The sequence below is a fragment of the Mustela erminea genome, chromosome 19, assembly GCF_009829155.1.
Source record: "Mustela erminea isolate mMusErm1 chromosome 19, mMusErm1.Pri, whole genome shotgun sequence".
Taxonomy (NCBI): domain Eukaryota; kingdom Metazoa; phylum Chordata; class Mammalia; order Carnivora; family Mustelidae; genus Mustela; species Mustela erminea.
The window spans coordinates 48,695,614-48,719,712 of record NC_045632.1 but is presented as its reverse complement, the minus strand read 5'-3'; the positions used below and the strand labels follow the sequence as shown (position 1 = coordinate 48,719,712).

The window sequence follows — 24,099 nt, the reverse complement described above, 5'->3', positions numbered from 1 at the left end:
GCTCTCCTGGATAGCTGTTTCCATTCAGTACTATGTCTAGGAGATTATCCGTGTTTTCCTTACTTTTTTTAAATAAAGGTTTTATTTCTTTAGTTGAGAGAGAGCAGGAGTGGGAAGGGGAAGGAGCAAGAAGCAGGCTCCACGTTGAGCAGGGAGTGCAACGTGGGGCTCGATCCCAGGACCCCGAGATTATGACCTAAGCTGAAGGCAGATCCTTAACTGAGCCACCCAGGCGCCCCTTCCTTAATCTTGATGGCAACTGTCTGCACTGTCTTCTTTGTCCTCGAGAAGCCATAGGCTGTAGAAAAGAAAAAATGCAGAATAACTGGAAGACAGAGTGGCTGGCTTGGCACAGACCACGCTCTAATCCTCATGAGCATCCTTAGTCGGATTCCTTCTGGGATGTCCCCCCACTGCTGCCCCACTCTGACCAGTGCCCCCCTAAACTCATTCTTGTAACAGTCTCCCGGGCAGATCTCTCCCGCACTCCCGGGCCTGTGACCTTTCCTGAAGGGACTTTTGTCCTGTCACAGCAGTATTCCCAAGCTCTTAGGGCCTGCCCACGGCCACACCCTTTCGGTCCGGCTCCAGTGCCCGCTTCTTACACAGAGCTTCTCACCCTTTGCCTGCACCTGTGTTACAGAGTTCATAACGTTCTTCCTTATTTACTGTGTTTTTCCCTCTGTGTCCAATCTCGCCGACTAAACCATAAACTCTCTGAACACTGGAACTGTCTGACTCATCTGGGTTCCTCTAGGACACACTAGCTCGCCGATGTATGCCAACAGGAACGAATGAATGTTTGAGTCGGTGAATGAGTGAGCTGCTTGGAAAACCGAAACCTACAAATAATGGAAAGGGAAAGTGGTCATCTTAGCACACACAAGATACTTCAAGAGTTACAAAGTTTAAAAAAAAAATCTTTTTCCAATTTCTCTTTGTTGGCTGAAAGGCCTGGGAGTTTGGTGGAAAGGATGCAGGGCTATCCAGGGACACACTCATTTCTGCCTTGGTCCCCGGTTATTCTCAGCCAGAGAGCTGGCCAGTGTCTTCTAGACCAGCCACTGCCATTCACGCATGCCCATGAGTCCCCTGTAGGGGTGGGCATGAAGTCGGTCATGGAAAATGCCCGTCGAGAGCTCTCATTGCTCTCAGGGCTGTGGCCAGCCCCATGTGGCTTTCAGTGCCTGTATGACGTGCACAGGCAGGACCCAGGATGCCTGGATTTCCAGTTCTGTGTACTCTTTCCTGCATCTTTTCATGGAAATTTCTCTAAAGGATATATCCTTGGAACTGCGGTCCTCTGTCTTCTCTATGCTGCTCATCTAGGTTGATATGATATTTAAACTTCATACTCAAGATTTTTTAAAAAGATTTTATTTATTTATTTAACAGACAGAGATCACAAGTAGACAGAGAGGCAGAGAGAGAGGAGGAAGCAGGCTCCCTGCTGAGCAGAGAGCCCAATGTGGGGCTCGATCCCAGGACCCTGGGACCATGACATGAGCTGAAGGCAGAGGCTTTAACCCACTGAGCCACCCAGGCGCCCAATACTCAAGATTTTTTGTTGTGAGGCACAGTTCGCCAAATATTTTGTTTTCCTGCCTTGATAGTATATTGCAAAGTATTTAAGTAGTGGTACCAGATAAGCAAATTTGGGGGACTGTGATGCATATAAATATGTCGTCAAGTCCTGTCATGGGAAAACTAACAGCCAGAAATTCTGCTGATACAAGAATGCGTGACTATGCAGGTCAACCTTGCGATCTACAACAGACTTGGTTGGTAAGTATCTATGTGAAGTAGTCTTAATTTCTCCTTTAAAGGGAATAGAATTTAAAAGTTAGTCTAGTTCTCTACATTCTTCTTTGCCCCTAGAACCTTCCCAACAGTGCTTAGCTCAGATTTCCCACTGGAAAGTGGATCTCTAGTAATAGTTTTAGTTTTATAAGTTCCAAATGTCCGTGGTCCATAATAACCCACTGAGCCACTAAGCTCTAGTCTTTTTTTTTTTTTTTAAAGATTTTATTTATTTATCCAACAGAGCATACTTGTGCCCAAGCAGGCAGAGTGGCTGACATGGGGCTCGATCCCAAGACGGTGGGATCATGACCTGAGCCGAAGGCAGACATTTAAGTGAGTCACCCAGGTGCCCCTAGTCCTTAGTCTTCTATAATAACAAAAGTCTATGAAACGGGCCTCATTTATCCACGGAGACGAAAGACAGACCTCAAAAAATTTTTAAGTCAATTCAAGGCCCACACTGTGAGTCTGGCTGCCATGGAAGAATAAAGGACATCCGCACTGGGGCGCCTGGAGACGGCTTCTGTGACCCTATATACCACTCCCCCAAACCAGGGACCAGGCTAGAGTAGCCTGCCTTAGTGCTTGTTTTCTCTTATCCAGGGAAGACCCATTGGCATGCCAAGTGTAATGGCTTTTGCACGTTGCAAACAGGGTGCTGTAAAAAATTCGCTTGTTCCTTGGACCTAAATAGGAAGGTCTTGACTCCTAAGAAAAAAGGCCACTTGAAATGAATCTACTTTCAATGAAGACTAGATCTCATAGAAAATGGAATGGGGTTGGGAGACGGGAACTGATTATCTTTAAAAATGGAAAGGAAGGGGTGCCTGCCTGGGTCAGTTGGTAGAACGTGAGACTCTTGATCTCAGGGTCATGACTTTGAGCCCCAAGTTGTGCACAGAGATTACTTTAAAAAAAAATTAAAACAAAAATGAAACTGAAAAAAAATTTTTTCATTTATTTTAACCTGACAACCAAATTAAGATTGCACTTGTGTGCAGGTTTTTAGATTGAACAAATAAATCAAGTCATGTGGGTTTTGTGCACATGAGCAGTTTTTCTGGCAAAAGTGTATGAAAGCACAATGTGGCATTCCAAACTTCACACTGGCTTTCCACACATTAAGAGTCTTTTTGCAAGAGTATTTAAGATCTAGGGATCTTTCTTGATCCTTTGATAAACAGGTCATTCATTCTCTTTTGAAGAGCCTCATCCTTTGCTGGTTGCCTGTGTTTCAGTGTTAAACAGCCTAACTTTGCCAAATCCTTATTTTGTATTCGAATTGCGAGTTAAACGGTTTTCTTTCCACTTCATTGACTTCATGAAATTTTTGGATTTTGGCATTGATTTTCAATTTCACTTTGTTGTGGGTTTGCATTTTGTTACATTGTATGTTATCGGATGACAGCAACCCCAACCATCACTTTGCCGAGTAGACTATGGGGATCTGGGAGGAGGCAGGGGTTGATGTTTAAGCATGAACTAAACTCATAAATGGTCAGTTGTCTTGCAGATAGTTGCACGTTAAGGTGATTTTTGGTGACCTTTGCAACTTGAATCTCCAGGAACTCAGAAAAAGAACACTTGGATAATAATGATCCTTCTAGAACTAATAGCTTGATGAGAAACGTGTAGTTCTAAGAGATTCTAGAATGTGGCAGGTCTCAAGGTCCCTTGTATTTCCACTGCACATACACAGGGACAAACCTTAACCAAGGGGGATCCTTTTCTTATTGATTTATAATCACTCTTTATATATGAAGGATATTAGACCATTTTCTATCATATGTATTTGTCCTTTAGTTTTCATCTGTCTTTTGACTCCTTTAATGTTTTTTCTCCATTTAAACCTTTAAAATATCTATATTGTAAAACATACTGTTTTATCATTCTTAGAAAGACCACCTCTACTTGAAGATTTTATACATAAAATATATTGCAGGGGTGCCTGAGTTGTTTAGTCAGTTAAGCATCTATCTTCAGCTCAGGTCATGATCCTAGGGTCCTGGGTTCGAGCCCCGCATTGGGTTGGCTCCCTGCTTAGCAGGAAACCTTCTTGTCCCTCTCTCTATGCCTGCCACTCTCCCCCCTCGCTTGTGCTGTCTCTCTCTCTCTCTCTCTTTCTGTCATATAAATAAAATCTTTAAAAAATATATTTTAGTATCAGGGAGCCTGGGTGGCTCAGTCGATTAAGCCTCTGACTCTTGGTTTTGGCTCAGGTCATGATCTCGGGGTCGTGGGACTGAGCTTCATGTCAGGCTCTGTGCTCAGCATGGAGTCTGCTTGAGTTTCTCTCTTTCTCTCCCTCCCCCTCTGCCTCTGCTCCTCTCCTTGCTCACAGGTATTTGCACACATATTTTCTCTCTCTCTAAAATACATAAAATCTTAAATATGTTTGTATCTTGCTAATAATGCTATGCTTAATGTTTTTGTTATTGTTTGTTTTTTCTTGAATTTATTATCTACCTGAAATTTTTTTTGGTATAAGGAACAAAATAGAGATTATTTTAGGTTTATATTTTCCAAATGACCAACTGGTTATCCCAGTAGATTTATGGAATAATCACTTTTCCCATGGTTTAAAAAACACCTTTATCATAAATCAACCATTCAAAGATATGGTTTGGTCCATTTGGGGCTTTATTCTGTACCATGGAAACCACTAATTTTTTATTAGGTTTCAGCCTTTAGTTTTTGTTTTTGTTTTGTTTTGTTTTGTTTTTCTCTCCGTCTTCCTTCTGTTCCATTCCAGCCAGGATTCTGCCCCCACCTGCTCCACTAGAGAAAACAAAGGGCCGGACAGGGTCTGAGCATCATTTCTGGGCCTTGTTGCTGGCCTTGGGGAAACAGTCTGACTTTCACAGCTGGGGCTGTCTAGCATGCCCTGGACACCAAGGTCATGTGGCCAAAGCAGGGAGTAAGCAACTCAAGGAAGCCCACGCAGGCGACAGGCCCTAGTCACCAAGACTAGAAGGGAAGGGAGCATCCAAAGTGGGTGTCCTAGTGGCCATGGAATGGTAATGATTTCAGCAGGGAAGGCAGGAGTGGGGAGGGGTGTGGAGAGTGTGTAGAGGCGGGCTTGTGGCTAGAATTGTGGACATGGGTGGTCCTGTGTGCCTTCCTGGTATTGTGTCCACCCACAGCCTGTGGTTAGAAGCTAGAAGAACAGTGAGATAGTCACGTTTACTGGCAGGGAACCTAGGGTCCTTCTTGCAAAGTGCTGTAAATCTCATACTTCTTGGCCCTCTGGCGAGGGAACTGGATTCTTGTCGCCCCACCTTCCTTCATCAACATCAAAAGACGAGCTCCTTAAAAACAGATTCCTGGTCTTCTGGGGATGGTGGAAATGTTCTATATCTTGATTTGGACATTGGGTACAAGGAAGGAAGCATATGACTGTCAAAACTTATCAAACTATACACTTAAGATTGATAATCTTTGGGTCATCTGGGTAGCTCAGTCAGTTAGGCATCTTCCTTTGCCTCAAATCATGATCCCAAGGTCCTGGGATTGAGTCCTGGTGTCCAGCTCCCTGATCAGTCAGGGGTCAGCTTGTTCCTCTCTCTTTCTCCCTCCTCAGCCCATGATCTCTCACGCAAATGAATAAATAAAATCTTTTTTTAAAAAAAGAAAGATAGGTCATCTTTACTATATGGAAATTAGACCCAAATTTTTTTAAAGGGAGGCAAATAAATTTCACATTTATTTAGTAATCATGCCTTTGGATATGCCTTATGATTACACGTGTTAGGTGTTAATATATGCAAACTCTTAAAGATTGTTTTTAAAAAGAACCGTAGGATATGAATAAATGGTAGGACTTAGGTAGAGGGGTTCTTTCAGCTTGACTGCAGTTTAAAATTTTTCAATAATAAAACACTGGGGAAAAACTAAGTAGTCACATTACAGGCATACCAGAGAAATGTATGTTCTTAAATCAGTGGAAAAATAAAGCAACAGCACTTGAACTGTTACGTGCAACAAAGCATCACATTTCTAGTAATATTGTGCTACTTTCCTAGAGCAGTCGTAACAAAGTGCCCCAAAGGAGGTGGCTTAAAATGAGAGAAATGTTTCATCTCAGTCCCAGAGACTGGAAGTCTGAAATTGGTGTATGAGCAGAGTTGGTTCCCTCTTGAGGCTCTGACGGAGAATCTGTTTGCCTCTTTCCTGGTTTCTTGGCTTACAGGTACATCCCTTCAATCTCTGCCTCCATCTGCACAAATGCACTTTTCCCTGTATCTCTGCATCTCCAAATTTCCCCCTCTCCTTTGAGGACACCAGTCATACTGGATTTCCAGTCCACCTTAACCCAGTATGACCTTAAGGAACAGGATTACATCTGCAAATACCCTGTTTCCAAATAAAATCACATTCACAGGTTCCGGGTGAACATGAATTTGGTCTGGGTGTTGGGGTAGGGGCTGGAGACACCATTCTGCCCAGTACCGATATCATTAAACCACTTTGCCACTCAGACAACCTAGATGACATGGCTCAAGTGGTTAAGTTGTCCAACTCTTGGTTTTGACTCTGGTCAAGATCTTGGGGTTGTGGGATCAAGCCCTGCATCAGGCTCTGTAATCAGCAGGAAGTCTGCTTGAGATTTTTCTCTCTCCCCCTCTGCCCCAACCCAATAAATAAATAAATAAATCTTTAAAGGAAAAAGACTCTGGAGACAAGACCAGAAATCTGTGTTTTAAACAAGCACGCCGGGGCGCCTGGGTGGCTTAGTGGGTTAAAGCCTCTGCCTTCAGCTCAGGTCATGATCCCAGGGTCCTGGGATCGAGCCCCGCATCAGGCTCTCTTCTCAGCAGGGAGCCTGCTTCCTCCTCTCTCTGCCTCCTCTCTCTGCCTATTTGTGATCTCTGTCTGTCAAATAAACAAATAAAATCTTTAAAAAATAAATAAATAAAAAATAAACAAGCACGCCATGTGGCTCAGAAGCTCTGTCAAATTTGCTGCCCTCTGTTCTAGAAAGCTACGGACAGAGGGAAAATGGGATGGAAAACTGGAAGGGTGAAAGTTGCTCAGTGGGCAGATCTCTCGGGATTACTTAAGCATCGGCATCCCCAAGCTCTGAGCATACGGCTTGGCACAGAGCAGCTGTGCAGTCCACCCACCCTCTCCCCAACGCAGCCAGAAAGAGCAGGGGCCTCGGGTCTGCAGCCCAAGACCTGTGCCCTGGTCCAGCTGTGTGTCCCACTGACTATGTGACACTGTGTGAGTAATTTAAACTCTCCCGGCCTCAGCTCCATCATTCCCTGCATCCCTACAGGGTTTGGTCGCAGGAGATCTGTGAGACCAAACATGTATGTTGAACAGAATCAGGATGACTACAAGCACCCCCAGCCCCAGCTTCTGTTAAGAAAACGTAGATTCCTGTAGAGAGATGGATGTCTTCAGAACCTGAGAGGCTATGTGCTCAGACCCTCTTAGGCAAAGCCACGCACCCTGGGGGAGTTGGGGAGTGGTGACATCCTGGTCCCTCGCTGTTGTCCCTTCCCCCCCAGCTAGGGTCTGGGGGTCTGTTCCGATCTTCTTCCCTCATTCCGTCTTCACCTGGACAGGGGCAGGGTTGGACCAGGGAACTCACCCCAGTCAGGGATGGACAGTCCCCACATATTAGGCTGGCAAAGGCCCCAGGGGGTCTCAGGGGTGTGCAGAGTCACCTTGTTCACCCCACGTCTTCTTCCTCTGTTTTAATATAACCCTGTATATGTGTTTATTGCACAAACACAATAGTCTCCTCATGCTCAGACTGAGCTCTGGTGCTTGGGACAAAAAGACATGTTGTAACTGCCCTCCTGGGGTGCACCTGCCGGTGGTGAAGGGAGGGAGACAAATAGGACAGTTATAGGTGATTGATAAGAGCTATAATAGGGTATTTTATATATGTGTATGTATAAGAGTCTCTATGTGTATATGTATTATGCAACAGAATAGATAATATATTCCAGAATGGGGGCTGTGACAGAGTGACAGCTGGAACTTCTGATGGGAGGAGTCTAGGGTGACTTCTCTGAAGAGCTGATATCTGATGGATGACAAGGGGTCATCATAAAGGAGAACTTGGTTAAAAAAAAAAAAAAAAAAAAAAGCCTAAGCAGAGGGAATAGCAAGTGCAAAAGTCCTGGAGTATGGTATGACTTGGTGGTGTTTTATACCCAAAGGAAGGCTCTTAAAAAAAAAAAAAAAAGATTTATTTATTTTAGAGGAAGAGGGAAAGAGCGAGCAGGGGAAGGGCAGAGGGAGAGAGAATCTCAGGCAGACTCCTCGCTGAGCGTGGAACCTGACATGGGACTCCATCTCACAACCCTGACACCATGACCAGAGCCAAAAATCAAGAGTTGGACGCTTAACTGACTGAGCCACTCAGGTGGCCTCTGAAAGGGGGCTCTGGTGCTGCTAGAGCATTGCAGGTGAGGAGGAGCGTGGTCTGGGTGGGGGTGGGGGCAGGGGAAGCAGGGCCCTTGTCTCTGCAGAGCTCATGGTCATCCTGAGGGGGTTTAGATTTTATCCTAAGAACAATGGGCTGGAGGACTGTAAGTGGAAGACTGGCAAAGTTGGTCTGCATTTTACTAGGTTGTTCTGGCCGCAGAGGGGAGGCAGAAGGGGGTCAAGAGTGGAAGCAGGAAGAAAGCTAAGAGGACACCGCTGTTGTTGACAGAGCCGCCACTGAGACCAAAGGAAATGGCTAGGAACCAGAAATGTCGTGGCGGCGGAAGCATTAAAACTTGCTGATGGATTAAATGCTGAGAGTAAGGGGAAGACTTGAGGATGATGCCAAGGTGACTTGAGCAACTGGGTGGTTCGAGATACAGAAATGGTGAATCCTGGGGTGGAGGCCCAGGTTTGGGGTGAAGTAATCAGCGTACACTGGGGCCACATTAGGTTTGAAATGCCAAGGAAACACTCACATAGAGATTTCAAATAGTCATTGAATGTGTGAGTCCACAGCTATGTATCCAGTATGGTAGCCGTGTACCACATGTGGCTATTTAATTTAAAATTAAATGAAATTAAAATCCAGTCCTTCAGTTACATGACGCACATTCCAAGCACTCAGTTAGAAATATGGGGCTGGAGCTACTAATACCAGACAGCACAGATCTAGAACATTTCCATCCGTGCAGAAAATTCTATGGGGCAGCATTCATCTAGAACTGTGCCGCAGAGCTGAAAGGTATTTCTCTCTAGGATAATGACGTCCTAATCTGGTGACTCTGGTCCAGCAAGCTGGTATCCTCGTGTTGTTCACAAATAGCTCCTTCTTGTCCTTGACCACACCAGACTGTGTATGTAAGTGATGTCCCTGAGTGGTGGCTCTATCAGAGAGGCCCTGACCACCCAGAAGGACAGCTTGCCCTAGAGCTGTTCAAGGACTTCATCCCCTTCATTGACCTTATAGGGATGAGGATAAACATAGTGTTTGATAAGCGTAAAACAGGGCACGTAGACCAGCACTCCCCAGGAGACACTAGTTCTAGGGCTAACTGTGCTGATTCTGCTAGTTTAAGAGATAATGCGGTGGGTTTGGGGTTAGGTTAAATGCGAGTGGAAAAGAAGACATAAGCTCTGAGTCCAACAGTCTTGTGTTCTAGAATTATCTGTGCCACTGGAGACAAGCCAGTCAACTCCTCTGAACGTAAGCATCCTCAAAGAAGATTCCAGGTCCAGGCGAGGGAAGAGGGAATTGTTTGGACCAGTAGGTTGGAATCTGTAAAAAGTAGCAGGTGCGAGGCAGGTTGATTTGGGGGTTGGTTGTTCTGGTTTGCTGACAAAACAAACAGTTAAGGGCCTTCTCGTGTTCTTGGCAATATAATCCTTTGTCATTTTGTAGCTGATAATGAGAACGAGTAAGTTATCTCTCTTTAACAAATAGATTATAAAAGGAGAATTTAGGAATATTGTTTCTGGGATAGTGATAAATGGAGTCATTTGTCAACAGTGGGTTTTTTTTTCCTTTTAAAAACAGCAAAATAGGGACACTTGGGTGGCTCAATGGGTTAAGCCGCTGCCTTCGGCTCAGGTCATGATCTCAGGGTCCTGGGATCGAGCCCCAACATCCAGCTCTCTGCTCGGCAGGAATCCTGCTTCCCTCTCTCTCTGCCTGTCTCTCTGCCTGTTTGTGTTCTCTCTCTGTCAAATAAATAAAGTCTTTTAAAAAAAAAAACCAAACAGCAATATAGGGGCACCTGGGTGGCTCAGTTGGTTAAGTGTCTGTCTTTGGCTCAAGTCATGATCTCAGGGTCCTGGGATCGAGCCCAGTGTTGGGCTCCCTGCTCAGTGGGGAGTCTGCTTCTCCTACTCCTTCTCCCTCTGCTCCTGCTCACTCTGTTTCTGTCTCTGTCAATTAAATAAAATTCTTTAAAAAAATAAATACGAACAGGAAAATACAGTATTTTGAGGATAATCCATACAGATTGGAATGTTACATGATTAACCACAACATATTTTAACATAGAAATTGGGCCAGTGAGGCGACAGTATTTTTTTTTTTTTTGATGGTTTAAATGTATTTCCCTCGTGCATAGCACGTTCTGTAAGCCTGCCCTGAGGTGCCTTGAGGTCTAAGTTTGAAGGGACTACGATCTAGTAACGTCCTATCAGATCCCCAAAAGGGATTCTGGGGAACTCATTTCCTGTAGGCTGCTGAGGCTGCTTCTTGGAGTCGAAATCCAGGGGCCGGGGAGCCCGGCAGGATTCTGTAAGGCAGGACTGAGGAGCAGAGCCTCCGGGAGCGCCTCTCGTCCGGCCTGACCAAGCCCAGGTCGCCCCCTGCGCTGTCCCACCCAACCCCAGGCTCCCAACTGCTCCAAACCCCAGAGTCAGGCTTTCATTGGGAAAAAGACCACCTGTCCACTTGACTCTTGGTGCCTTTCTAGAAATGGTGCCATCATCTGAGGTCAGAGGCGAGAGAGGAGAGGCTCCCCGTGGATGCACACGGTCCATGGCAGGGACTCGTAGAAAATCCCATTAACAGCCTGAAAACTTGTGGGTGGACGCCAGAGAGATTTGAGGAGAAATTTAGTATTTTTAATCCACTGGGCCCCTTTTCTGATGGCCTGGATTGTCCACCTAGACTGGCCTCTGCTTCCGGGGTTGAGGTTTCTGGTGACGTCCTCCAAGGGGGACTGTTTCGTGAGGAGAAGCCACACCAGGTGAGCCCATGTCAGGGATCCAGGAGGCTCACACTGGCCTGTGGGTACCGGTACCCCCACATGCCCTGAGCCGGAGAAGCTGGGCACCGCTCCGGCACACACTTCCCACTCGCTTTCTCTTCTTTCTTATTCCTGTCGCGAATGCAGGGGCAGCCGCGGGCACAGCGCCTCTTCTTGCAGCCGTCGTGGGTGGGTGAGAAGTGGGGGTGCTTTTGGAATGCCTCGTCACTTGCCACGCATTATTATTGTTTTCCTGGGGTTTGTACAGATAGGCTGTATGTTAAACGTTTAAGGACAGGCCTGGCCTCTGATTTAAACCCAGTCTGGCAGAGGGCAGCTTATTAGAAATGAAAGCAAGCAGATCCCGCTGCCACATTTCTAGCTGTTGAAAGTGTCCCTGGAGTCCTCGGGGGTGGGCTTGTTAACCCAGAAGGAAGACTCTGGGCGCCGCTGTGGCCGGGGCCCTGTCCTCCTCCCTGAGGCCTGCCCCTTCCTACCTGCCCAGGACCCTGTGCTCCCCAGGCACGTGGGACGCCCGGAGCCTGCCCTCCTTCGGGCCTCCTGAGGCTGGGGGACAGCTGGACACACGGCCTGGGCACCAGCTCATTTCAGAGAAAGGGTTTCAGGCCAAACCCAGGCTGCGGGATAAAAGGCCATCTGTCCATCTCTGGGTGCCCAGCCCTGGCTTTCCTGAACAACATTCCTTTATGCCAGCCCGCCCCCCACGGCCCGCCCCCCGCGCCCCCGCCCTCCGCACACTGCTGCCTTTCACCGCCTCTGGGCCGGCTTGTTTGTTTGTTGTGCAGAGGGCAGGCTCTCTGTTGTTCTCTTTTCTCTCCCCAACCACAGACACCCTCCAAGCAAACCCTCCTTGGGGACCACAGAGTCTGGGGCCCTGGAGGAGGGCAGGGGGCTAAGGCTGAGTCCAAGCCAGGGCTTTGGGGCCTCCTGGGGAGTGCTCCCAGAGGAGGCAGAGGAGGGCATGAAGAACCTTCAAGAGACAGCCCTGGAAGCAGTTTCCTGTCTGTGTCCCAGCCATCACATGAGACTTCTTGAAGCAGTGTCTTGGGGCCTCTGTGCCCCCCGCTTCTCCCTCCCCTCAGGGAGAATCCCATAGGACACCACTGAGACCCCACGTGCGGGCTGGTGATGGTGCTCACCGCAGACGTGGCCTGGCTTTCCCCGGGGCCGCGCGCCCCAGCAGAGGGGAAGGGCCAAGGAGGCCAAGGTTTCCGCTAAAGACGGCGGGTTGCCTGACCCCTCCCTCCACCCCGGCCCCGCTCCCAGTTCCTCTGAAAACTGAGCGGGGAAAACCGAGGAGTGACTTTCCAGGCCCTGAGGAAGGGGACTGAGCGGATCTGGTAGGAAGGCTGTGTGGATGACAAGACCCTGGTTCCTGCTGTGTCCTCGGCGGAGGAGGAGACGCAGGTTTGTTGTCCATGTGTCCCTGGATGCCTCTGCCCGTGGTTTTCACTCCTGGTTGAATTCCTTCTCCTTTGGCAGCCCTGGCTTGATCCCAAAGGAAACTGGCTCAGGCCTGGTGTGAGCTGGCCGGGCTTGCAGAGTCCCACGGCCCGGGAGCGGGGCTTAGGCGACAGACGGATTCCGTGGTCTCAGGGCTCTGGCAGCTGGAAGTCCTAGATCAAGGTGTCAGTAGGTTTGGTTCCTTCTTGGGCTAAGAGGGAGAATGGGTTCCAGGCCTCTCCCTAGCTTTCTTGGTTCATAGATGCTTCACCCTCATCTCTGCCTTCGTTTTCACTCGGTGTTCTCCCTGAGGGTGCGTCTGTCTCCAAATTGCACCCTTTTCTAGGGACACAGTCACGTAAGACTAAGGCCCACTCTGAGGACCTCATTTTATTTATTTATTTATTTATTTTTTAGATTTTATTTATTTATTTCACAGACAGAGAGCACATGTAGGCAGAGAGGCAGGCAGAGAGGTTGGGGTGGGGGTAGTAGGCTCCCTACTGGAGCAGGGAGCCCAATGTGGGACTCGATCCCAGGATCCTGGGATCACAACCTAAGCCGAAGGCAGCGGCTTAACCCACTGAGCCACCCAGGTGCGCTGAGGACCTCATTTTAACTAATCCCATCTACAATGGCCCTACCTCCAAATTAAAGTCACATTTTGAGACACTGGGGGGCCAGCGTTTCAACGTAGGAACTTGGGGTGGGGTGGGCAGGCCATAGTTCAACCCAGAACAGGCCTCTGTACCGGAAAGTGAGCCCTGGAGGTAACCACCTTGGCGCATGGCCTGTGTCTCCACCATGATTCCTTGCCCATGACAGACTTTTGTCTCCTTTCTAGTTACACAAGGGGAAAGAACTGGTAGAAATCAGTGTCTGCCACCCACTTCTGCTTCCTCTTGAAGCCAATCAATCCTGTCTGCTAGGCTGGAGGGTGGAGGAGGCTGAGGGTCACCCCTCGTTGGACCTTGCTTAGAGCTCGGGCAGCCCACCCACCCAGGGCCTCGGTACAGCTGACCCTGTGGGCCTGCCCCATGTGGGTGCAGCCCAGGCTCCTCTCTAGACTCCCTGTTCTGGGCACGAGAACCCTGGCTCCTGCCTGCCCGAGCGTGTCCTTTCTGTGGCTGTACCGTGAGGCCGAAGGGCTGCGGTTCCCCGGGACATTTCAAATCTGCAGACCAAGTGCCACGTTTGTGTTCAGTTTGGTTTGGCCCACGTCTTTTGTTTGTTTGCTTGTTTTAAATGCAAAGCAAATTTAAAAATCTGGAGATTTCCCCTAAAAAGCTGGTTTCCTGGCTTTTCTTAGAAACTGGAAGGTTTACAACCCCAAGTTCCTGCGTCACCTGACCTGGACCTAAGTCAGGGCTGCCCCCTCTTGTTCACCACGGTCCTCTCTGCTCAAAACCAAGGGACAGTAACCTTCCATTACTGCTCTCAGTGCATTTCCTTTTTTCTTTCTTTCACCTCTAGCAAAAGGGTGCCTCGTGGTTTTGTTTTGTTTCGTTTCATGGTACCTCATGTTTCCAAAATGAGAGCGAGCATCTATCCTTGTGGAGGTGAAGCATATGCCTCCATGTTTCTTGTGCAAACAAACTGAGTCTGTGTTATGAACCACACCCTGCCTGCTTCACTCACTGGTGTCACCTGTCCAACCTCTGAGGACAGGGCAGGAACTCGGGGCGCCCTCTCAGGGATAAGCAGTTTCTTGTTCTGAGGGTCACATAGCACGTTGAGAACGGAGCCTGGTCTCGAACCAGGTCCCTTAGTCTTGAGGCAAACCTGCAGCATCTCTAACTAGAGGCTGGCCCCAGACACTTCCTCCGGTCCCCGGCTGCCCCCAAGGGCTTCCTCGTTGAGGGACAGGTATGTGGAGGACACTGGCGGAACCTTGGGGAGCTGGCGGGAATAACTCCTGTGTCGTCTGTGAATTTGGGTCTGGGAGTGCTGAACTCAGTGTGAGAGAGGGCGGAGGATGGGGCCCAGGGGAAGGGGCAGGGGTGTCCAGGAGATGGGAGCTGTGGCTTTGGGCAGACCCAAGAAGTACAATACCTCCCCAGCAGCTGGGAACCAGCAGAAGCGAGGGCCGGCCCTGCTGTCCCCCTGGATTTTCTCCCTGCAGCTCCGCACTGCGGTTGGAGGACCCGAGGAGATGGGAATGCCCTCTTTACTGCCCCCACCATATTCCCGACACAGTCAGTGGTTCCCACCTCAGAGTGGGTGGTGCCTGCCCACCCCGGCTCCGGGGCGGAGCACGTGGGCCATTCTCGAGCATGCTGACCTTCTCTCTCCAAGCACACATGGGCTTTGGGAAACTTTGGGCAGCTCTCTCTCTACCTGCCCCACCCCCACCTTGGTGGCCTCTCCAGGCCTGGGCTCCTAGAGCCTCCACAGGCCACCATGTACTCATTATCGTATCATTCATTAAGCCCTAAATGCTGGTGCCTTGCCAGCTACCTGGGACCCAGCGGTGAACAGGACAGCAGGATCTCCAGCCCGTGGTACAGCTTGGGAGACAGTCACAGGGCAATGCATGAGGAGAGCAAGATGCTTTCAGCCCCAGCAGCACCCGGCTGCCCTGGTCAGGCTTCTCCCAGTCTTGGGTCCCATCACAAAAGTGCTTTCAGCCGTGCTGCAGCCTGCCGTCCCAGGGTGGAAAGGTCGGAGGCCCCGGGATGACCATTCTTGCTGTCCCACCACCACCTCTTCACTGTTGAACCACCAACTTCAGGTGGGCCCTGAAGTTGTCCCTTCCACAGGTGGGTTACACACCCCAGGTCAAGCCCCATTCATTCATGCGCAGGCTGACCGTTCTGGAAGACGCCTGAGAGCCCGAGTCCCGAGCGCTCCCTTCCCTTACTGTGGTACTGAGACACATGACACCAGAAGGCAGAGCCATTGCCAAAGGCTCATGAAGAACGCACGCGTTCTTTGCTTTCTGACACTCTTTTGGTTTTTGAAGATCTCTTGGGCGTGCTTCCAGGACCAGGAGAGTCTTTTAAATAATGCATTGTGGAAGTTTCCAAGAAACTTAAAAAAAAAAAAAAAAAATCTTTTCGAGCCTTAGTTATAGCCTAGTTCCCAGGAGTGACCTTTACACACTTCTGATTCATGGATGGTGTTTGCCTGTGGAATTCAAGGGTGAGCCTGGCTCAACTGTAAAATAAACACTGGGGCACGGAAGCCTGGAAAACGCGGCCCAGACCACTGTGTGCGGTGCAATGGCTCCCCGGAGGACTCATTCCTCGGAGCCCCCCGTACCCGGGCTCAGACGGGAGCGGCCTCCAGAGCGTGGATGCGGGCCCATCTTCGGGAAGGGCTTCGTCCTGTTTGTGAGTGGAGAAGCCTTTTAGAGCTTTTGAACTCTCACAGTAAACTCGAGAAAGAGTCGGTGAGAGACACGCTAGAGGACCCTTCCTGGTGCCCGAGCATGTCCTGAGCTCCTGGCCGGACCGACGTGCTGCTCGCCCTCACTCTCCTTGAAGTCTCCCAGACCAGAGGTGCGGACGGCCTTGTGATTAATAACCTGGGCTTCTGCCAGCCAGGGGTGCGGTCCGGATGAGGCCACCTGGGGAGCACCCTGCGTGTATGGTCCGTCTGGAAGGCACTTACCAGGAGCCTATCTCCCACGACATTGCTACCTGGGGGCTCCAGCTCTGGGGGGGCAGAAGGAGGGAAGAGAGGGACAGGAGGAAGTGGGGCCGTGCACCCCAGTGCCAGGCTTCATTCATGGGGGTCTGGCCCAGGGTTTAAGGGTCCCCTCCCGCGGGAATCCCCATTCAGTGCTGGGGATGCGAGCGCATGAGCCACGCCGTGCGGGCGTGGTTCTCTCCCGCTCCCCTCCATTCACCTGGAATATGTCCAGATGAAGGAAAAAAATGTCGGGGCTCTGTTTCCATTGGAAGCCAACACCTGTCTGTGAAACTGGGTTTATAGGAATTTTTAAGACAACCTTAGGAGCAGGCCGCCTGGGTGGCTCAGTAGTTTTAGCACAAGGAGTCTCGGTTTCAGCCCAGGCTGTGATCTCGGGGTCGTGGGTTCGAGCCCTGTATGGGGCTCCATGCTCAGCGTGGAGTCTGGTTGGAGATTCTTTCTGTCTACCCACCACCCCCGCAACTTTCGCCCTCAAATAAATGAATGAATCTTTTTAAAAAAGAAAGAAAGAAGAAACACCTGAGAACTGGAACAAGTGAACATTTGCTCTACTTCCTGTTACTCAGAGTCTGTCAAGCCCCGCACCGGCTACTTTGAACCAAGAAAATAATTAAAAACAAAATTTTAGGTTGTAATTTTTCTGCATTAAAAAATATTTGCAAGTAGGGCCCATTTTTTAAAAACAGAAATGTCAGTGTAAAGTTGCCGAGTGTCCTTCTTCAGAAAAAACTGCCCTTTATTCTGGAAGTATGCCTTTTCTACCTATTTGGTCTGGAAACTTCCTTTCAGTTTTGAAATACTGCTGCTAATAATTTTTAAAAATATATTTATTTGGCAAAATAAAAGCCTAGTGCACCTATATCACTCTGAGGCAATTTTCATCCTGCTTATCCTGTTGTACTTGGCCAAAGGGCACCAAGGATATATGGCCCAGATTATTGCAAGTTTGACCCTTGTATCTGGGCACTGTCCTATCCAGAGGGGCATTTTAAGATGGTGTGTTCAGTGTCCTGGGCCACTTCTCTCCTCGAAGCAGGTTTGATTTCCATTTCCAAGAGGCAGGAACCCTGCAGAACCCAGAGTTTTATGATAACCCAGCAACCAAGCCCACCATCTTTAGTACCTTGGGGAACCGTGGGCAGTTGGCAGAGAATACTGACACATGCCCACTCCAGAAATAATGATTGGGGCATTTAATATTTTGGGGAGCCCATCCTAGGCACCCTAAGAAAGAGGAAACGTATCCTGCCCTATTGGAACCTATCACACCATTGGACAAACAAGGTAATTGCCCAAACATAAAAAAACAACAAGGGGAAGTAAATTATAGATAAGCAACGGGGGCAGTGGGACACATGGAAAGTATGATTTTTTTAAACGTTGGAAAATGAAGAGGTCATGCAGTTTATACGGTTCCTAGGACGATGACAGGCTGGGTACATAGTACGCGTTTGTGAATATTAACCTTTGTCATCATCCTGGAAGGATGACATTTGAGAAGGAAAATACTGGCTACAGGAGATACTTCGTGTTCATCCAAGGGCATTAGAGCAGAAGAGTTTGGAAACAGAAGGGAAAGATTCTGGGAGGCCAACCAGAAGCCGACTTACAGGGGAAGTGTAGGAAGTGGCATCAGAGGGGACCACGGGGCTTTTGGGCCAGACTATGATGTGGGAACATTCTCCAGAGGCAAGGAGTGGGGCCAGGGTCAGAGAGACAGTCTCTGGGCTGGTGCTCTGGCACATCGTAGGTGCTCAAACATGTGTGCTGGACGAACGGAGGAAAGCCGTGCGGGAAGGGAGATCTGTGAGAAGAGGCAGGGGCCACAGTGATATTGCACGGACACCAGCAGCCCCGAAGAGGAAGCTGATACGGCACCAAGGCTTCCTCTCACTGCAGACTTCCCATCTCCGATCTCATTTCCAGGCTTTCTCTGTTTTCCACTCCCTACTACCTGCCCCCCGCCCCGGCCCCGTTCTGGGCATCCAGTCATCACCCACCTTTTGGGGCCCTTCAGTGAACAGGTCTGTGGGTCCAAACCACCTGCTGGACCACATCAGCTCTGCACATGATGCCCAAGCAGCAGCTCATATGAAAGGCTTCAGGTGACCATAAGCTACGTGAATGAATGCCCAGGATGGCCACCTAAAGGGCCCGTGGGAGCTCAGTTCCCCTGCTCTTCCACGCCAGGATGGCGCGAGCCCCGCTGGGTTCTGTACCGGTCCTGTCACATCTGCCATGGAAGAGGGACAGCGGGCCAATCCTGATGCTTAGAGACCCTGTTGCATCCTCCGATGGTCTCGGAGAAAGGCAGGTGGCAGGGGCTGGGGTGTTGACTGTCCTCAAATATGTGTCAGGCTGACAGGTGACAAAGGAAAAAGTGTGCACAATCCTGGAGGGAAGGGACCGGAACCCTCAGAGAACAGTCCAGACTTGAGTGAGCAGAAACACGGGCCGGGTGCATGAGGGCTCTGTGCCCCGTGCCGTAAGGTTGGTCAGCTGGTTGTGCCCCCGAACAGATGTGTGTCTGCCGTTCAGGGAAATCTGAGAAGCCTAGCACAAAACCCTTCCCTGCCCTGTTTGGGATGGGTGCAGAGTAGGATCTGATGACCCTACTTAAGAAAGGATTTGGGGTGCCCGGGAGAAAATAGTTATCCAGGAGGGAGGGAGAATCAATACCGCAGTGGCTGGGGGGGGCACTCTGGGGTATTTTGAGGCTAGAACAGAACTAGAAGGGGCAGGTGTATTAGAGGACATTTTTTGGACACTTAGAGAGTTTCACCATATAATAGCTATAAAACCCACTCTTCTCTGTCCGTAAGAGGTCATTCAAGACGCTTTTTTTTAAAGAATTTGCATTTCAGCATAGCCGTTCAGACTGAGGTACAGAACTACCCACCCCAAGACAGAAAGCCTAATTTTACTTGGGTGAATATGGGTTTCCCCCAGAAAATGCCAATATCATTGTCACTACCAGGTTCTCTCCGTTCATTTGGGGAAAAACTGTAAGGATTGTGCCAGTAGAAACCTGAAAGGACTTCTCAGACAGGCTTCTCAGTTCTTGCCAGTACCCTGCTTCCAAGGGCCCCACCATGGCCACCAGCACCACGGTTCCCTTTAGTCCCCGGCAGGCCTCCCCTCAGCACAGGCTCTCCCCACCTTGCCTGCAGAGAGACGTGAGTTTCACCTACACACTGGCCTGACCTCTCCAGCCTCCCCCAGGGTGACATCAGGGCTAGCTGCAGCCATGTGACCTTCCTGGTACATTCCATTTCTTTCTGACCTGGCCTCTTGGCAACTTCGATTTCACCTTGAGCCCATCTGGGCATCTGGCTGCCAGTTCCGCCCCACGTACGGCTGCTGAGCCACGCATGGGAGTTCTTGGAGGGACGTCTCCCTCTCTCTCTGCTGCTTTTCTGATGGGCGTGCAGTCCTAGATGGCTCTGCACAGGCTGTGGCATTATCTTACCAGGAAGGGAGAGAGCTGGGGTAGTCATTGGCGTGACACAGTGAGGCTGCCAGGTACCTGGGGTGCCACCCTGTGACTCCCTCTGCCTGACACCTGCCAGGGACCTAGAGAGAGAGGCTGGCTGGGCCCCCTTGCCCACAGCATACCCACTAATGGCTCTCACTTCCCTTCAGCCTCTCTGCCAGCTTCTTTTCTCTCCCGTATCTACCTATTTTCAAAGCCATTCAGTGTCCTTGATTTCCACCCTATCTGCCACGCCCCTGCCACGCCTCATCATGGGGCTCTCACCACTTAGGACTGCCTTGCTGTGGGGTGGCTCCCTGCTCCCTTGTCCTCCAGCCCCCCACCCCCATCCAGCTCCTTAGGTAATCACCTATATCTTCTCTCCCCAGGGCTCCGTGGAGAATGGGACTGTGACCTCTGCGAACACTCAAAAGACAGACCCTTGGATGGAACCAAAGCTCAAAGCAGTGGATTGGGACAAGGTAGCTGGCACGGGGCAGGGCTGGGTGATGACCCAGGGCTCCCGGGACCAAGGCCAGAGTGTGTGGAGCACAAGGCTGTGGTTATTCATAACATTTTCCCAAGAGGAATGAGGATGGGGAAGCAGGTGCTCGCAGCTCACAGTCACGATCTGAGCCAGCAAACCCCAGCCAAGGTGGCTGTGAGTGTGGGGAAGGGGGGCCCAAGGAGGTCTACGTAGACCCTGGCCCTGAAGACCCCAGAGGGCGGTCTCCCACGAGGACCTGGAGCTGGGAAGAGCACAGTGATGATTTCAGAAGGTCCAGACACACCCAGGGACCAACAATCACTCTCAGGAGTTGCCAGCCTAGGCCGGCTTGGGAGCCTGCTGAAGCCAGGGGAGATGGGGTTGGAACCCTTTACAGCATTTGTCTGCCTGGGAGACTGGGGGCAGGGGGATGCCGGGGATATACTCGGGAGATCAGGGGGGAACCAGCCTTGAGAGCCATTTCCCTCCAGCCCGTGCCATGGGACTATCCCAGTGCTGGAATAGGTTTCACTGTGCGCGTCCGTAAATGCACCCTACCTGTGCTGGACGTCAGGGACAAGAGACAAACAGGACAGGACCCAGCCCCCAGGGAGCTCACACCCTGCGGGGGGGAGGGGGAGGACAGCCCCCACCCCCCACAATTATTCCCACATGGGGAGATGAGAACACAGGTGGCCCGAGGTGGGGAGGACTCCACAAAAGCTGACTGTTTCCTGGGCCCCTTTGGCCGGGACCCCAGGAACTCAGAGATAGGATCTGTGATGTGGAAATTGCCACTGCCTCTCGGGGAGCTCATCTGCCCATGGCAAAGACACCTTTGGGTGTGCTACTAGAAAGCTGCCGACAGATTGTTCTGGGGCCCATCCCCCTCAGGGAGGCATAAAAACCGAAAGGGAAATGCGCCAGCCGGAGAGAAGGCTTGCCGCACAGCTCGCCCCCAGAGGGCTCCCCAGAAATGCGGTGCTACCTCAACCCCTAGGTTGGCCACATGGCTTGTTGCCCAGGCCGGGGTCTGAAGTTGGGGAGGGGGTCTCCGTACAAGTGGTTATAAGAGGCTGCTGAGGACAAGCAGATCCTGCATTGCCGGCCCTGCCCCGGGGAAGGGTCCTCCGAGTCCCCCCAGGCCACACGTTCTAGACTGACCTGAGCCATGTCACTGCATGAGGCAGGACCACGAGCCATGGGATCCGGCTCCGCCATTACCCCAGGCCTCCAGCTCCACCAGAGGGGAACAGGGGCCTCCCCTCCCAGGGCTGCTCCTGGCTCCTTGCCAGCACAGCCGGACTCACCTTCCCTGCCGCTCTGTCATTCTCTTTCGCACACTTTCTCTCTTCCTCCTCCCCCTCCTCCTGTGTCTCGGGGCTGAGAGACAGCATGGAGACCTGCTCTAGAAAGCACCCCCCCAACCCCTGCCACGGACCCCACTGGGGAGCCTTGGGGGCAGCATGGAGAGCTGGGCTTCCCAGGGAGCGGGAACAGTGCTTTGCTAGCTTTTTCTTATTTTGAAATTCATCTACCACATGGTCCATCCCAGCCCCCTCTGGGGAGTGGAGACGCTGCCAGAGCCTCCAGGCCAGAGGCTTGGGTGGGTCTTTTGAGTCTGGACCTTGAGGAGCTGCGAAGGGAGGCCTAGAGGTGGTAGCTTTTCTTCAGCTGGAGTTCCCCGGGCCTGGGGTGGACTTGCACACCATTCCTAGGGTAGAAGGACTTTCCAAAGTTAACCCTTAGTGCTTTGCATTCTATGGGAGCCCCTCTGGGTGCTGCCAAGGAGGGGAGGCTTAGCTTCTAGAACCCAGCCTCCTTAGCCCTAGGAGCTAGAAGAGGAGTGAGCTGTACCGGAAAGAGTGAGGGAAAGCTGAGGTGGGTTACCAGGGCAAAGGGTGGAAGGTTCTAAAAAGACAGCAGAAAGGGCCAGGAAGTGGCCCAGGGTGCCCCGCCTTGCTTAGAGGTGCAATGTGGTCTGACTTTCTAGCTCTGCGTGGGATTTTACTGGAACAATTTCTAAATCATTCCTTGGATCACTCAGTCAGGCAGGATCCAAGCTTCCTTGTGGGATGAGAAACCTCACCGCAGCTCCTCACCCTACACTATGCTCTACTTGTCTCTCCCTATGTTCTGGAACCCAGCCAGCCTGGAGCTTGCCTGGGTACAGGTGGCCAGAGCCGCCCAGCTTCTAGGCACACGTGTCCTATTTGTCCCACTGCCTCTTTCCACCACTGACTGCGTCCTCATCACAGCCCTGCCCCTACCCATACCCACGGCAACGCCCTCCACCCTTCCCATGTTGGTGGCCAGCCTTCCGGGAGCCAGCGAGAGCTGGTGGGGTTGGAGGGGTTTCCAGAACCTCCCCAGGCAGCAGGGTTAGCCCTGAATGAACGTTTCTTTTATTGGGCTCTAACCACGTGCCAGACACTGGGCTGGGCTGTTTCTCCATATTATCTATTATCTGATTTAATCCTTTCAACAACACAACAGGTTAGGTATTAGACTGATCTTGATTTAACTAATGAGGAAGAGCCCAAGTCTCACGCCTGAAGTGACCCGCTAGTTGGCCTAGCGGTGGCCGGAGGTTACTGCAGAGCCCCCTCCTCTGCTGTGTATCTGGGACCCCTTCCAGCCTGACAGCCACCCTGTCCTGGGAGAGGGGACGAGGCTGAGGTATAGGTATAGGCTTCCTCCCTACCCTGCCTTGGGGGAATCCAGAACTGTTCCCATGGCTGTTCCAGGTCCATGTGGGCTACGGGAGGGTGAGACCCTGGCTCTTCCCCTCAGAAACAGGTGGGATCATCCGGCCACGGGTCTTACAAAGAAATGTGCACCAGCGGGCTCTCCAGCCCCAGGTTCCCTGTGCACGCATCCCCATGCACATAACCCTTGGCTTCAGGGGCTAATCCGGGGGGTCCCCAGGGCCTACACAGATGTTGACGTGGGCTTCATGGGTTTAACCTTTCGGGACCCTCAGATAAGTCACTGAGAACTGGGGAGAAGGGCCCCTGGATCAGAACAAGCACCCCCTTGCCCAGCCCACATCTTGGGAAGGGTCAACCTCAACACCGTGGGAGCAGGCCTGGCTCAGCTCCCCATACTCTGTCCACCAGTCACCTTGGGTCTCCTTGGGCCTTCTTTCTCACCTTGACCCTCCCCAGAGTAGGCATTGAGAGAGTCCAGAGAGAGACCCACAGGGACCTCCTAAAGGTTGTCCTTTTGGGGCCCTGGTCTCCTGAGTCTCATTCTCTTGCCCAGAGCTTCTGGCCCCTCTTCCAAAGTGCACAGCAGGGCTCAGAAAATAACCCAGGACGAAAACAGGCAGGTGCACTGGGTGGGCACTGACCTCTGTGTCCCCATGAGGGCCGTGGATGGGGCAGACAGGGGCACAGGACATACGCCTGGATGGCCACACATAGCTCCAGGCCTGTTTTTCTGCAAGTTGGAGGAAATTATTCCCACCCTGTACTGTCTGGGGTTTTCAGGAGGATCTGGAAGTGTAGGAAAGAGTAGAGAAAGTGTGCTGCTGGTGAAATGCCAGCCAGCCTGCTTTGGGATGGGGGCAAGGCAGGAGTCTCAGCCACTCCTCAGCCCCGAGGACCGAGGTCCCCATGACTTTCTGTGTGACATGGCCAGGCCTTCTCTCTCCCTGGGGTCAGGCCCTCCACCCCTGTTTCCCGGCCACACTCATCCCTGAAACCTCATCAGGGGAAGCCTGAGGCTACTACTTCCCCTGGGTACAAGGAAGAAGAGGGTGGACTGGAACGGACTCTGTGGGCTTGAGCTTGTCCAGCTGGGCCCCCCATTAGACTGTACAGGACGGGTCCATAATGCCCCTGTGAGACCCTCAAAGCCTCTGTACTGAGGAATTCACAGTCATGGGGGGCCTGAGTCAGCTGAGAGGAGGCCCCCCACCAGCCCTGTGGTTAAGACCTCCGGCTGGCTTGAGGGCAGGTCCTGTCTGCAGCACAGACCGTTGAGCATCTTACCTCAGTCTCCTCGTCTGTAGAATGGGGTCGTCTCGGGCTCTAGCTCTCAAAAGCACAGCT

General features: G+C 51.1%; 1 protein-coding gene across 1 annotated transcript in view; it reads left to right on the top strand.

Moving 5' to 3' along the window:
- The window catches only part of FA2H (fatty acid 2-hydroxylase), a 48,300-nt gene that overhangs the window by 6,535 nt on the left and 17,666 nt on the right, over positions 1-24,099 (top strand). Inside the window, exon 2 of the mRNA XM_032325972.1 lies at positions 19,947-20,039. Coding sequence (XP_032181863.1) covers positions 19,947-20,039 — 93 coding nt within the window. The remainder of the gene's footprint in view (positions 1-19,946; positions 20,040-24,099) is intronic.